Source organism: Manis javanica, chromosome 2, assembly GCF_040802235.1.
Source record: "Manis javanica isolate MJ-LG chromosome 2, MJ_LKY, whole genome shotgun sequence".
Taxonomy (NCBI): domain Eukaryota; kingdom Metazoa; phylum Chordata; class Mammalia; order Pholidota; family Manidae; genus Manis; species Manis javanica.
In genome coordinates this window covers 210,521,911-210,537,360 of record NC_133157.1, presented here as the reverse complement: position 1 = coordinate 210,537,360, position 15,450 = coordinate 210,521,911, and the positions used below count along the sequence as shown (strand labels likewise).

Below are 15,450 nucleotides of genomic sequence, written 5' to 3'. Positions count from 1 at the left end.
GCACATAAAAAGATGCTCAACATCTTTTTATCTTGAAAACATTATACTAAGTGAAAGAAACCAGTCACAAAAGATGATATATTATATGGTTCCAAAGTGTACAGAATGGGCACATCTCCAGAGACACAGAAAGTGGATTAGTTGTCCTTTAGGGCTGAAGGGGTGAGGAATAGGGATAGGAGAGTGATAGCTAAAGGGTGTGGGGTTTCCTTTTTCTTTTTTTTAATAGGGAAAAAATTTGAGGTAAGGTACACATAATATAAAATTTACCATTTTAACCATTTTTAAATGAAACAATTTGGAGTTTCTCTTTAAGGTGATGAAAGCTCTAAAAATGTAGTTATCGGTAAATTGCATGTATCTGTCATATTGATCAGTATTGCCATGCATCTGTCAGTGTACTAAAAGCTATAGAATTACACACATTCAAATGGGTGAAATGTGTGCTATGTAAATTATACCTCATTAAAACTGTTAGAAAAGAATATAGCTGCTTAGATCTATTGACTAAAATCAAGGGGCTCACAAATTGATGAGTACAGAACATTCTGGAAAAATAAATTTATATTCAAGATCTTATGCATATAGATCCACTTCACCCGTTATGTTAGATGGTGCACGTTTTCCTTAACCAGTCTGCTAGTAATTGAAATTGGAAGGTCATTAGTTGTTTCAAGGACCCACTTAAAAGAATATATATATATATATATTTTAAGGAACTCTAGGTATAATTTACATACCTGCTTATCTAATTTTTAACAGCTTTTTTTAGATTTAAGTTACATACTCTCAGTTCACCAATTTTAAGTGTGCATTTCATAGATTTTTAGTAAGTTAGATTTTTGTAGCCATCACCATAATCTAATTTTAAAACATTTTATCTTTGGGAATTCATTAAAGACTGAATTGAAGATGAATTCTTCCACAGATGACTAGAGATGATTAACCCTTCTTACTGAACTCATATGAAATGTTTTGCAGCTATCCTCTTGTGCCTTCTTTATATATCATCTTTTTTTTTTAAACTCATAATGAGAATTTGGCTCTTACTTTCTAAAGGGTTAACTTTCATGTTTCTGCTTTTGCTTTTATTTTTTAATCAAAATTCCACAGCACTGGTAAATAGTAATGGTGATACCATTTTAGCTGTCTTGTCTTAATTCTAGTTAATAGCTGTTTACAATAGACATGACTTATCATGTTGAGGAATTACCTTTCCTGTGTGGGTTTTCTAAGAGTTCGGTCTTCCCTGCATTAAATACATTTAGAGTTGGACTCTTTCTGCATTTTCAGCATTTATTAAGCATTTATATGTATAAGTATATATTTTTCCCCTTTGATTTGTAAAAAAATATGGCAAATTATGAAATGTTTTCCTGTATCAAAATTTTGCATTTCTGTGGTAATATATTTTATCCAAATGAAATATTCTTTTAATGCCCAGTAATAATTGGTTTTAAAATTTTATTTAGAGTTCCCTTGTCTACATTTATAAGTCAGATTGGTACCTAACTTTCTATCTTGCGCTGCTTGTGAGGGTTTAGTTGTTGGGTTAGACTGCCTCCTTACAATTAATGGGGTAGCTTTCCTTTTTCTCCCCTTTTATCCTGGGAAGTTCCCCTAGTGAAACTGCTCCACTCACAACAATTTTAAAGACAATTAGTATTCTTTTCAATCTTCCACCACTGTTTTACTCAAATTTCTTCTCTAGATCAATTTTAGTAGATCTTTCCTAGAGAATTGTCCATTTCATTGAAATTTTGACATTTACAGGCCTACCAGAGATTGTATTAGTCATTTTGTTTGTTTATAGTTCTATTCAAATTTCTATATTTTTCCTCTCAACTAGCTCATTCAAAGATAAACATGCATTATTTTTATTTCTAAAGTACCAACTCCTTGATAATTTGATACGCTTTTTGTTATCTATTTACTTATGTTTTTAATGTTCTTTAAAAGCAGTTTTGGTATCTTTTTGGACATGGTAGTTTATAAATGTTAATTATTACGGTCTTCTGTCTTTTTTAGGCACGAGATGTGCACACCAATGATGTGGTGGCTATCAAGAGAATACCTTATAGTGGAAGGAAGGCTATGAAGGTAGGTGAAATATGTATGTTTGTATTGGCATGTTAAAGAAAGCCATACCGTTTTAATTGGGGATAGGTGGGAATTTTTTCAAAAAATATTGAAAAATATACAAATACTAAGGTTTATCTCAGTGAATTTTCTTCCACAGACTAAATGTGCCCATTTAACCTGTACCGAGAGCCATAAACAACATTCCTGACATCCCAGAAACCTCCCAACTGTGTCCCTTACTTTTAACTTTTTTAGATATGTGCTGCTGACACGAGTTTAATGTTTTAAATTGTTGTTTAGCAGTTTATTCTATAATAGAGGGATTAGCATGTCTGAGAAAGTAAAACAGAATAAGGTACACTTGACAGTAAGTATACTGGATATAAATTTTTAATGGTTGAGAAATTATTTAACGGCTGTTTCAAATAATCATCGGCAGCTATATATCAAGTCTGAAAAATAAGGCAGTGGATAATAATCTGAAAAATAAAATTACTGATACTGTATTGCATGTACTTTAGTTCATCAGTATTCTGATTAGTTCTTCCTTAATTGTGTGAGTTTATAAAATTACTTTCTAAGTCTGTTCTCTTTGACTTTCTTTAATTCTTTAAAAAATTTATTTACTTTTAATTGTGGTAAAGTACACAAAACAAATTTACCATCTTAACCACTTTAAGTGTAAGTTCAGTGGTGTTAAGGATATTCACATTGCTGTGCAACCATCACCACCATTCATCTCCAGAATTCTTTCATTTTGCAAAAGTGATATTCTGCACCCATCAAACAATAACACCTCATTCCCGCCTCCCCGCAGCCCTTGGAAATCACCTCTCCAATTTCTGTCTCTATCAATTTGACTACTTTAGGTATCTCATGTAATTGAAATTATGCACTATTTGTCCTTTTGTGAAGACTGGCTTGTTTCACTTAATACAGTGTCCTCAAAGTTCATCTATGTTGCAGTGTGTCAGAATTACCTTTCTTTTTAAAGCTGAGTAATATTCCTGTGTGTGTGTGTAAAAACACCACATTTTGTCCATCTACCATTTGTAAATGGACACTTAGTTGATTCTACCCCTTGGTTATTGTGAATAATGCTGCTATGCACATAGGTATACAAGTATTTCTTTGAGTCCCGGCTTTTAAACTTTAGGGTATATGCCCAAAGGTAAAATTGCAAGATCAGTCTTTAATTTTTAAAGGTTTTGGCTTTCTACATTTCTGTAATCTCTGTTTTGTGGTAAATATTGTTTTTTGTGATAATCATACTTATGGGTATGATAACACTGTTGTGATTGATCACTGTTCCATTATGTCGATACCTAAAAATCTCTTAATAGTTTCTAAAACCCCTAAAAAACCTCCATTTTTTATAAGTTGAATTTTATCTGCCATTCTACAGTATAACATTAAAACCAGCTTTCATAGCAGACTTGTGTTGGAGTCTGTTTAATTAGTCATGCCTAGAACAAAAAGTTTCACCTAGGGCATCATCTTCTCTCATCTAATATTGTGTCCTTCCTGGAAGTTTTTTTTACTTTGAAGAATACAGGTTTTAGCTTGGTTTTGTTTTGAGAGTTTGCCTCCCAGAGCACTCAAATTTGAAATGTAAAGCCCATAAAACACTTTCTGAAGTTAGCATCTTACAGCTTACACATTTTACACTGTGAATATCTTGCTCTATTTTCTTGAGGGCTTATGAAATAACATAGAAGATATAGGATCTTAAAATCCAGTGCAAAACATTTTTTAAAGTTCTGTATTCTAGTTCCCCTACCTTTAGAAATATGATACAAGCCAGCGGTAAAGCTTGGAAAAACGGAAACAAGAACAAAAAACAGATTCCAAGTTCCCATCCCACATCTCCTAAGCCTCCAGAGTCTCTGGGTATGGACCCAAGTACCTGTATTTTCAGTTCCCTGATTGCTTCTGACAAGTCACCCTACTTAGGATATGGCCTAAGTTTCTGAAGTTGTCATAGAGTAGCTTTTATTGCTGAAGGTTTATCTGTTACTTACTAGTAGGCGTCAATGGGAAGGCTCTTCGGGAAATCCTGTAGGAAAATGTTTCCATGTTGTTTGGTTTTTCTGTGAACTTCCCTCTGTTATAACCTTAGTGTTCACTAGCATTTTAGAATATGTGCATTTAGGAATTTAGGTAATTACTTGACTTGAGTTTAAACAGCAGAAAAAGCATCACATTTGGTAGACAATATAAGCCAAAAACACAACAGCTGAACTTTAAGGTATGTAAATTATATAACAATAAAGCTGCAAAAAAAGAAGTGGGAGGTTGAACTTTTGAAGAAAAACCACTCAATACTGTATATGGTTTTCAACAGCTTGGTGTGTGGTTGTAAAATTTTTATAAGACTCATTGATAATAAATTTTATGAAAATAAAAATGTGTCCTACCTGGAATGAATTTTATGTTATTGAGTTGTAAACTATATGAATGTAATTTCTTTAAAACATATTAGTTTGACATTTAAATGTTACAAATAAAGCAAAGTTGTATGTTCTTGTTAACTTTTTAATCTGATAATTACTTTTGTACTTAGATAGCTTTCTAAGGAAAGGCAACTGTTCCTAATTCTTTCCTTTATTCTTTTTTTTCTCCCCACAGAGATGGCAGGGTATTATTAAGGAAGTCAGGTGCCTACGAAAATTAAAACATCCCAACATTGTAGAATACAAAGGCTGCTATTTACGTGAGCACAGAGCATGGGTAGGTATCTGTAATTTTAGTAGGTTTAGTTTATAATTAATTCAAAAATGTCTCAAAATAGTTGTGTAAAGCCACGCACAAACACCTTGAAATGTTAGTTCATACTGAGAAAAGAGGAGCAGCTTTTCCTGAAACTCTTAGGCAGTAAGAGATAACAGAACTTTTGCCAGTTGACTGCAGAGATTCAGCTGACCGTTACGTGCACGGGAAAATGTTCCGATGTATGTTAGCGGTGTCATTCTTCAAATGCTTTATCAAACATTTGTTGAGAACAATCCTATCAAAGGATGAAAATCAGCATTTATTTTTGACATAAATGTATTGTAAGCTATTTAACCGCAAGGGTCTTGGTTGGAATATTGGTGGTGAATCCTGGTGAAATCTGAACTGATTGTGATTCTTTGGCTGAATAATACTGAAGGTAGAAAATTGGGACATTTTATTGCAGAAAATGGAGGTTAATTTTGCCCCGTTGTTGAAACTAAGATAAGGTAGTAATCTTACAATGGTATAGGCATAGTAATTATGTCTTTTCAGAGAAAGGCTAAATTTTCTTTAAACAGGAATGACCTTTTACTTTTAATAAGCTACAGCTGATTATCATTTTAGTATACAGAACTTAGATTTATTTAGATTTGTAATGTTTGGTTTAATTTGATGGTAATGGTACTCCTAAATTTGAGGCTGTGGTAAAAGAAAAAACAGTGGCAGAGAGGGTAGGCTGCCTCTCTGTCTTCCAGGTTTCTGCATCTGTAAAACAAGGATGATAATAGGGTCTCCTTCCAGAGGCGGTTATGAGGATTAAATTAGTTAATATATATAAAATACCTGGCACGTAAGAGGTGCTCTGTGTTTGCTTTATAGGAAAGATTTAAACTGTAACCTAAACTTTGTATATATAGTACCAGAGGACGATTTTCTGCTTCCTAACAATACCAGTATTGCTACTATAGGTTAATATTAATGGAATATGTGTATTCCCCTGTAGCTTTAGTTAGTAATTATATGAAACACACATCTTCTACAAGCAGTTATATGTCAGCATTATAAAAGATTAATGTAGCATTGGCTTAACCTCATATATGCATTTAACAAGTTCCAAAATGTATACTTAAATTTAAAGGTAATTGATAACTAGAGTTTGTTTCACTTCAAACTTTCTTCTTGATTTCCTTGGTGAATTTATTTTATCTCATATAGAATCTTTTTATTTTAATAGTGTATTTTAATGTTTTTATCATTTTTTCCCCTGTAGCTTGTAATGGAATATTGTTCAGGATCTGTTGTAGATTTGCTGAAAGGTAAGTTTCCTTTATTTATTAAGGAAAGAAAAGTATTAGTATAATAAAATGAGAATTCATTCACTAAGAGATTTTTTTAATAATGTTAAAGCTTTCCAGGAAGAGCAAAAACTATTGTCTCTTCCTGGAAAGTTGTACCATTATTAAAAAAATCTCTTAGTGAATGAACTCTCATTTTATTGTACTAAATTCTAGAGTCTCAGCGTGGTATGCACTGTCCTCATTAAATACTATGTTTTAGCATAACAGATGAGTTTTCTTTCATTATGATTTAACAGGCATTTTTCTGCATTCTTTATCATTAAACTTGACTTGTTCCTTCTGTTCAGAATGAAGATATGTAGGAATATAAAAAGGGAAAGCTCCTCTTTCATTGTTTTATAATCATGAAATAATTGTTAAATGTTAACTTAGAGGAAAATTAGCTGTGAACTATAATAACTAGGCACAATTGAGCACTTATTAAGTTCAATTGCTTTGTTTTATTATCTTGGAAAGCAAAAAATTCCTTCTTGCTAAATGTTAGTTTTTTAAAATTTTCCCATATATTAGATATGTGTATATATATTTTAAAATAGAAGTGTTCTATAGAATAATTATTTTCAAATAAAATCTTATTTTAAGTTCACAAAAAGCCATTACAAGAAATGGAAATAGCAGCAATTATACATGGTGCTCTTCGTGGATTAGCCTACTTACATTCTTGTGCCATGATCCATAGGTAAGTACTTTAAAAATTACCATATATTAATGTGCAAATTTCTCAGACCTAGAATTTATTAATTCTGAAAGCTTTGTTGGTTTTTGCTACATAAAAGTATTCTGGAGTTTTATAAACTCATGTTTTTTTAGGTTATCCATGTCTTAAAATGAATATACTAATTTATTTGATCTCTCTGTTGAGAATAATTTTTTATCTTTTTCTACACATGCTGCTGGGCTTTCCAAAGTATGTGCACTTTATAGATTTGTGATAGAAATTTAATTATAGAAAAGTTTAATTTGTGAAGTGGAAAAGATGATAGGGATTATGTATTCTCACTTGTTCATTTTACAGATGAAGAAACTGATGCCCCAATTTGTGACTCACTTCTCAAAGCTGATAAAGCAAGATAGATTAGACTAGAGCTAACCTAGACCTTTTGTCCTCCTGGTGACTCATAATGCCGGATTTGTTCTATTGATTCCATGACAGAGACAAGTAAAAGCTACTTAACACTCTATGCTTTTGAGATAATCCTTGATAATCCTTGGTAATGGATAGTAATTTAAAGATTAAACCATCATAAACTACATTTTTAGCATTGGTACTGGTTTTGCCTGTTTTTAGAAGGAAGGTAGCATTTAAAAAATTATCTATGTGAACCAGACAATATATAGTAAATTTATATAGTAGATTCACTGCAAATTAATGGGTTATCAGTTTTTTAGATGAGGGTAGTAAGGTCCAAGAGAAATCCACATGCATAGTAAATAAGAGAATGAAAGAGTTGGAAGCAGAACCTAAGGTCTTCTCAACTTCAAAGAACCTTTCATTTTTTAAAAAAACAAATGGAAGAAAATATATTGACTTACTATTACATTCATTATAATACTATATAGTATGAATTGACAAGTGCTTAGAAATTTTTTTCTTTTTGAATGTTATGGTGCCCATTGTGCATACAATACCATTATAATTTTCTTAGTTCACATGTACATTGCTGATTTAGAAAAGAGCTTAAAAGTAAATTTGGGATCATTGATATTATGTTACCCATGTGTTTCAGTTTTCATTTCATATTTAGGTAGGAGAACTATGCTAAAATTTGGAATGATATGAGTAATTTAAAAAAATTTGGGGCATCAGGTTCTTTTTTTCCCTATTTTATTGTTAAGGCTATACTCAGAGATCTTACAGTCATATAAGAATGTTCAGCTAAATTTTTAAAACCAATATTTGTACCAATAAACAGGCACTCAAATATCGAGTATGTGCTATTAATTACCTATTTTTTTCTTCTGTTTCTGCTGCTATTTTATCTTCTCTTTTAGAAAATTGTTACTATATGCTTACAGGAATTCTGTGTATCTCATTTCTTAGTTTGGATCTTAATTCTCATTATCCCAACTGAGAGATTATCCAAGGCCTTAATTATTCTGATTTCTCCTTCCCTATTTTATAAATTTTTATATGATTTTTATCATTTTCAGTATAATCTTACAAAGGAAAGACAAATAATTTTCTGTGTTCCTTAAACCCAGAGACATCAAAGCAGAAAATATCCTTCTGACACCAGAAGGCCGGGTGAAACTTGCTGACTTTGGATTTGCTTCCATGGCCTCTTCTGCCAAGTCTCTTGTGGGGACGCCGCATTGGTAAGCCTAGTCCTATCTGGTATTGATCCTCATAATTGGAATGGGCAGTGTGTGGTTGTACTTTTATCAGGTGCTTTACGTTTCTCCTGGAAATACAGTGCTGCTTTAGATATTACTCTAAGCACTGTAGTTTCAGATACAGATTTGGAGTGTTGCCCTTGTATCTCCTATTGTATCATTTGTTCCCCCTACATTTCTTTCCTGTTATCATCCACATCATGTATTGGGGGTAGGAGTGAAAAAATTTAAATCTTTAAGAAGGGAGAAGATAGAAATGCTAAGTGGAAATTTTCTTTAGATTTATACTTACTGTGTGTCAGGATCTTCTGAATAAGAGTACCTGAAGACTGGAAGCTGATTAGCAACTTTTGTTTTCATTTTTTATTGTGGAGAATTTCAAGTATACAGGGAAATAGACAAAAATATAACAAAGGCTCACACAGCGATCAGCTCAGCCTAACAGCACCACCCCAGGGCCTGGCTGCCCTGTGTACTTGACCTTCTTGCCCTCCCTCCCTCCCACCTCCAGTTAACTGAAGCGACTTCTAGACATCATCTAATTTTATCCATAAATAATTCCATATTTATGTCAGCAAGTCTGAAGGGAATAATTTTCCACATCTTCAACTTCCATAGATGTCCTCTCTCTGTATATGTTGAGAAGTGTCTTAGGTCTTCTCAACCTACCTTTCAAATCTTTCAACTCCCAGTTTGTTAAAGAAAGGATTCTCACCCATCCTGATGAGCAGAGTGATGCATTGTTCTGAGAATTAAAAGCCTCAAACCATCACCAGAGGGACAATCTGAGAACACGTAACATCTAGAATACATAGCATCAGAAATATTGAAGAGTTAGGACACCAAGTTTTGGCAAAGGGCCTTCTGCCTTCACAGTCATCTCTCTTCAGTTCCTTTTACTCCTTACTTTTTCTTTTCCCCAATTATCTTTCCACCCATCTTCTTTTCTAGTGAATCACAAATGATCTCATTTACAACTGGGACATTTGTTGTGAGGACACATTAATATATTATTTACAATGAAAAATGAAGTTTGGTATTTCCTGACAGAAAATAATTCTAATTTGAATGGTTGATATGACCGTGCAGACTGGGATTGCTAATTAGGATATTATACAGCAGTTTTTTTTTTTAATGAATGAGTGAGGTCCTCAGCTCCAAGTTGTAAATATCTGTAAAGCACATATACAAAATAATGTATATACATATGTGTGCATTATATCCTTTGCAATTATTAAGTTTATAAAATTTAGATACCAACTCGAAAATGTACAAGTGGATACATTCTTTTAATAAATTCATTGGAAGTAAGAAAATAAAAACTTTGAAGACTACTGTTCTGTATGACCAAAAATTTCTTATGTAGAACCCTAGTTTAGATAGAATCCTCTTCCCTGTATAAAAAAAGGGTTCTTTGGGCAAATAATGCTTCTTAATGGTCCCCCTCTTTATAAATCAGTGATCAATATTAGATACTAGAAAGGAGCTAGAAAGTTGTGCATTAAAAACAAAACTACTTTTTTAACTTTGTTGAACTTAGTGGCTCCCCAAGCTTACTTCAACATCTTAACACATTACAAGCCCTCTTTTATTGGCAATTGAACGTTACATATGTATTAATTTGTATATGGTATATTAGGAACACAGTACTATGTACATATTTACATATTTTTACACACAGGAACACACATACGCCTGGTGAGAATCTTATTGAGCAGAAACTGTTCTAAATCTTTGTCTGTGCTTAACAAGTACAAAGGAAGTATAAGGTGAAGCACCAGTGAGAACATTAGAGTCTAGCTGAAGATGCGAACTAGCGTTTCATTTTATAACCAAGATGCCTCCAGAGTTAATAACTGTATGATTTATTTAGTTATGGGTGGTGGTCTTAGCCACTTTTATCACAGAACACTACTCCTATTTGCAAAAAACACTGACAAACTGCTTATTCATTGTTGCTTATTGTGGCAGATATGTTCTCAGCTTAATCTAGTGAGATTGTTTACTTCAAGAAAACAAGTGCCAGTGACAAAATGGCCTCTTTTGAGCAAAATTTAGACTTTTGTAATAAGATGCTGAAACCAAAATGTTTGAGAACCGCTGGCATAAAGGATATACAATATTACAATCTGCAAACTTGAATTGATGCAGAATGCAACCCTGCTCTGGGGAGTCTTTCCTCCAGGATGCTGGTACGTGATCATGAAAATGGTGAGAATAAGTCTAACACTGTATATGTAATGGTAAATATTTACCTCACGACCTGTAATGCATTTATTTCCCATTATAAGAATTCTTATGTCCAGGTATATCATCTGGAATTCACACAGGTATTCTCCATGTGGACGGTCATTACATTTTTAAAGAATAGTATACTTTTCTTTTTTAACTTTAAATAACATTTTATGTTTTAGGATGGCCCCAGAAATAATTTTAAGCAAGAATGAAGAACAATATGATAGCAAAGTAGATGTATGGTCTCTGGGAATAACATGTATTCAAATAGGTAAGCATTGCTCTTTATTACTGTGTAGTAAGTTTGATGAATGTTTTACCTCAATTTCTGTACCAAATAACAGATTTTTATTTTTATGTCAGTGTTTAAGGGGAGCAATAAATCTATGAAGGTTGTCACTTTGGTTATTTGGCAATTTGTGTGTGTGTGTGTGTGTGTGTGTGTGTGTGTGTGTGTGTGTGTGTTAGTTTAGGTATATTATATTTGCTTTATTAAATTAGGTCCAAAATAGTTTCTACTGTGGTAGTAATTTTGAGGTATCTGTGTCTAATATTTAATGAGTATTTGTTAAACACCTAGAATATGTCTATGGCTATAGATTTACCATCTATGAAGTGTCTCTAAAGCATTCATGAATTACTTACCGCTACTACTTAATACTTTGTGTTAGGTATGAGGATTAGATTATCAGGCTACATACCTTATTGTACAGTTTGATTTTTTTTTTGGTATCATTAATCTACAATTACATGAAGAACATTATGTTTGCTAGGCTCCCCCCTTCACCATGTCCCCCACCTCATACCCCTTCACAGTCACTGTCCATCACCATAGCAAGATGCTGTAAAATCACTACTTGTCTGCTCTGTGTTGCACAGCCCTCCCCGTGCCCACACCCACACTCTACATGCTAATCGTAATGCCTCCTTTCTTTTACCCCACCCTTATCTCTCCCTTCTCACCCATCTTCCCCACTCACTTTCCCTTTGGTAACTATTAGTCCATTCTTGGGTTCTGTGATTCTGCTGCTGTTTTGCTCCTTCAGTTTTCCTTTGTTCTTATACTCCACAGATGAGTGAAATCATTTGGTACTTGTCTTTCTCTGCCTGGCTTATTTCACTGAGCATAATACCCTCTAGCTCCATCCATGTTGTTGCAAATGGTAGGATATGTTTTTACCTTATGGCTGAGTAATATTCCATTGTGTATATGTACCACATCTTCTTTATCCATTCATCTACTGATGGACATTTAGATTGCTTCCATATCTTGGCTATTGTAAATAGTGCAGTGATAAACATAGGGGTGCATCTGTCTTTTTCAAACTGGAGTGCTGCATTTTTAGGGTAAATTCCTAGAAGGAGAATTCCTGGGTCAAATGATATTTCTATTTTGAGTATTTTGAGGAACCTACATATTGCTTTCCACAATGGTGAAATAATTTACATTCCCACCAGCAGTGTAGGAGGGTTCCCCTTTCTCCACAACCTCACCAACATTTGTTGTTGTTTATCTTTTTGATGATGGTGATCCTTACTGGTGTGAGGTGATATCGCATTGTGGTTTTAATTTGCATTTCTCTGATGACAAGCGATGTGGAGCATCTTTTCATGTGTCTGTTGGCCATCTGAATTTCTTCTTTGGGGAACTGTCTATTCAGCGCTTCTGTCCATTTTTTAATTGGATTATTTGCTTTTTGTTTGTTGAGGTGTGTGTGAGCTCTTTACATATTTTGGATGTCAACCCTTTATTGGATATGTCACTTATGAATATATTCTCCCATACTGTAGGATACCTTTTTGTTCTATTGATGGTGTCCTTTGCTGTACAGAAGCTTTTTAGCTTGATATAGTCCCACTTGTTCATTTTTGCTTTTGTTTCCCTTGCTCAGGGAGATATATTCATGAAGAAGTCACTCGTGTTTATGTCCACGAGATTTTTGCCTATGTTTTTCTCTAGGAGTTTTATGGTTTCATGACTTAATTCAGGTCTTTGATCCATTTCGAATTTACTTTTTTGTATGGGGATAGACAGTGATCCAGTTTCATTCTCTTACATGTAGCTGTCCAGTTTTTGTCAGCACCATCTGTTGAAGAGAGTGTCATTTCCCTGTTGTATGTCCATGGCTCCTTCGTTGTATGTTCATTGGCCATATATGTTTGGGTTAATGTTTGGAGTCTCTATTCTGTTCCACTGGTCTGTGGCTCTGTTCTTGAACCAGTACCAAATTGTCTTGATTACTGTGGCTTTGTAGTAGGGCTTGAAGTTGGGGAGCGAGATCCCCCCCACTTTATTCTTCCTTCTCAGGATTGCTTTGGCTATTTGGGGTCTTTTGTGGTTCCATATGAATTTTTGAACTATTTGTTCCAGTTCATTGAAGAATGCTGTTGGTAATTTGATAGGGATTGCATTGAATCTGTATATTGCTTTGGGCAGGATGGCCATTTTGATGATATTAATTCTTCCTAGCCAGGAGCATGAGATGAGTTTCCATTTGTTAGTGTCCTCTTTAATTTCTCTTAAGAGTGTCTTGTAGTTTTCAGGGTTTAGGTCTTTCACTTCCTTGGTTAGGTTTATTCCTAGGTATTTCATTCTTTTTGATGCTATTGTGAATGGAATTGTTTTCCTGATTTCTCTTTCTATTAGTTCATTGTTAGTGTATAGGAAAGCTACAGATTTCTGTGTGTTAATTTTGTATCCTGCAAATTGGCTCAATTCCGATATTAGTTCTAGTAGTTTTGGAGTGGAGTCTTTAGTAGGGTTTTTTATGTACAATATCATGTCATCTGCAAATAATGACAGTTTAACTTCTTTACTAATCTGGATTTCTCATATTTCTTTGTTTTGTCTAATTGCCGTGGCTAGGACCTCCAGTACTATGTTGAATAACAGTGGGGAGAGTGGACATCCCTGTCTTGTTCCCGATCTCATAGGAAAAGCTTTCAGCCTCTCGCTATTTGGTATGATGTTAACTGTGGGTTTATCATATATGGCCTTTATTATGTTGAGGTACTTGCCCTCTATGCCCATTTTGTTCAGAGTTTTTATCATGAATGGATATTGAATTTTGTCGAATGCTTTTTCAGCATTTATGGAGATGATCATGGGTTTTTTCCTTCTTTTTGTTGATGTGGTGGATGATGTTGATGGATTTTCGACTGTTGTACCATCCTTGCATCCCTGGGATGAATTCCACTTGGTCATGGTGTATGATCGTATTTTGTTGAGTATTTTTGCATCTATATTCATCAGGGATATTGGTCTGTAGTTTTCTTTTTTGCTGGGGTCTTTGCCTGGTTTTGGTATTAGGGTGATTTTGGTTTCATAAAATGTGTTTGGGAGTATTCCCTCCTCTTCTAATTTTGGAAAACTTTAAGGAAAATGGGTATTATGTCTTCTCTGTATGTCTGATAAAATTCTGAGGTAAATCCATCTGGCCCAGGGGTTTTGTTCTTGGGTAGTTTTTTGATTAGCACTTCAATTTCGTTGCTGTTAATTGGTCTGTTTCTTTCTGGGTCAGTCTTGGAAGGCTGTATTTTTTCTAGGAAGTCCATTTCTCCTAGGTTTCCCAGCTTGTTAGCATATATGTTTCCATAGTATTCTCCAATTATTCGTATTTCTGTGGGGTCCATTGTGATTTTTCCTTTCTTGTTTCTGATTCTGTTGATGTGTGTTAACTCTCTTTCTCTCTTAATAAGTCTGACTAGAGGCTTACCTGTTTTGTTTATTTTCTTGAAGAACCAGCTCTTGGTTTCATTGATTTTTTTTCTATTGTTTTATTCTTCTCAATTTTATTTATTCCTTCTCTGATCTTTATTATGTCCCTCCGTCTGCTGACCTTAGGTCTCATTTGTTCTTCTTTTTCCAGTTTCGATAATTGTGACATTAGACTATTCATTTGGGATTGTTCTTCCTTCATTAAATAGGCCTGGATTGCTATATACTTGCCTCTTAAGACTACTTTTGATGCGTCCCACAGAAGTTGAGGCTTTGTGTTGTTGTTGTCATTTGTTTCCATATATTGCTGGATCTCCATTTTGATTTGGTTGTTGATCCATTGATTATTTAGGACATGTTGTTAAGCCTCCATGTGTTTGTGAGCCTTTTTGCTTTCTTTGTACAATTTATTTCTAGTTTATACCTTTGTGGTCTGAAAAGTTGGTTGGTAGGATTTCTATCTTTTGAATTTACTGAGGTTCGTTTTGTGGTCTAGTATGTGGTCTATTCTGGAGAATATTCCATGTGCACTTGAGCAGAATGTGTATCCTGTTGCTTTTGGATGTAGATTTCTATAGATGTCTATTAGGTCCACCTGTTCTAGTGTGTTGTTCAGTGCCTCTGTGTCCTTACTTATTTTCTGTCTGGTGGATCTGTCCTTTGGAGTGAGTGGTGTGAATACATTGCATTCTATTTCCTCACTTAATTCTGTTAGTATTTGTTTCACATATATTTGTGCTCCTATATTGGGTGCATATATGTTTATAATGGTTATATCCTCTTGTTGGACTGAGTCCTTTATCATTATGTAGTGTCCTTCTTTACCTCTTGTTTCTTTCTTTGTTTTGAAGTCTATTTTGTCTGATACTAGTATTGCAACACCTCCTTTTCTCTCCCTGTTGTTTGTATCAAATATCTTTTTCCACCGCTTGACTTTTATTCTGTGCATGTCTTTGGGTTTGAGGTGAGTCTGTTGTAAGCAGCATATAGATGGGTCTTGCTTTTTTA

At 34.0% G+C, this 15,450-nt stretch overlaps 1 protein-coding gene across 1 annotated transcript in view; it reads left to right on the top strand.

Moving 5' to 3' along the window:
- The window catches only part of LOC140845721 (serine/threonine-protein kinase TAO1-like), a 51,087-nt gene that overhangs the window by 3,428 nt on the left and 32,209 nt on the right, over positions 1 to 15,450 (top strand). Inside the window, exons 2-7 of the mRNA XM_073220555.1 lie at positions 2,029 to 2,100; positions 4,711 to 4,812; positions 6,068 to 6,113; positions 6,738 to 6,834; positions 8,358 to 8,471; positions 10,904 to 10,995. Of these exons, the coding sequence (XP_073076656.1) occupies positions 2,029 to 2,100; positions 4,711 to 4,812; positions 6,068 to 6,113; positions 6,738 to 6,834; positions 8,358 to 8,471; positions 10,904 to 10,995 (523 nt within the window). The remainder of the gene's footprint in view (positions 1 to 2,028; positions 2,101 to 4,710; positions 4,813 to 6,067; positions 6,114 to 6,737; positions 6,835 to 8,357; positions 8,472 to 10,903; positions 10,996 to 15,450) is intronic.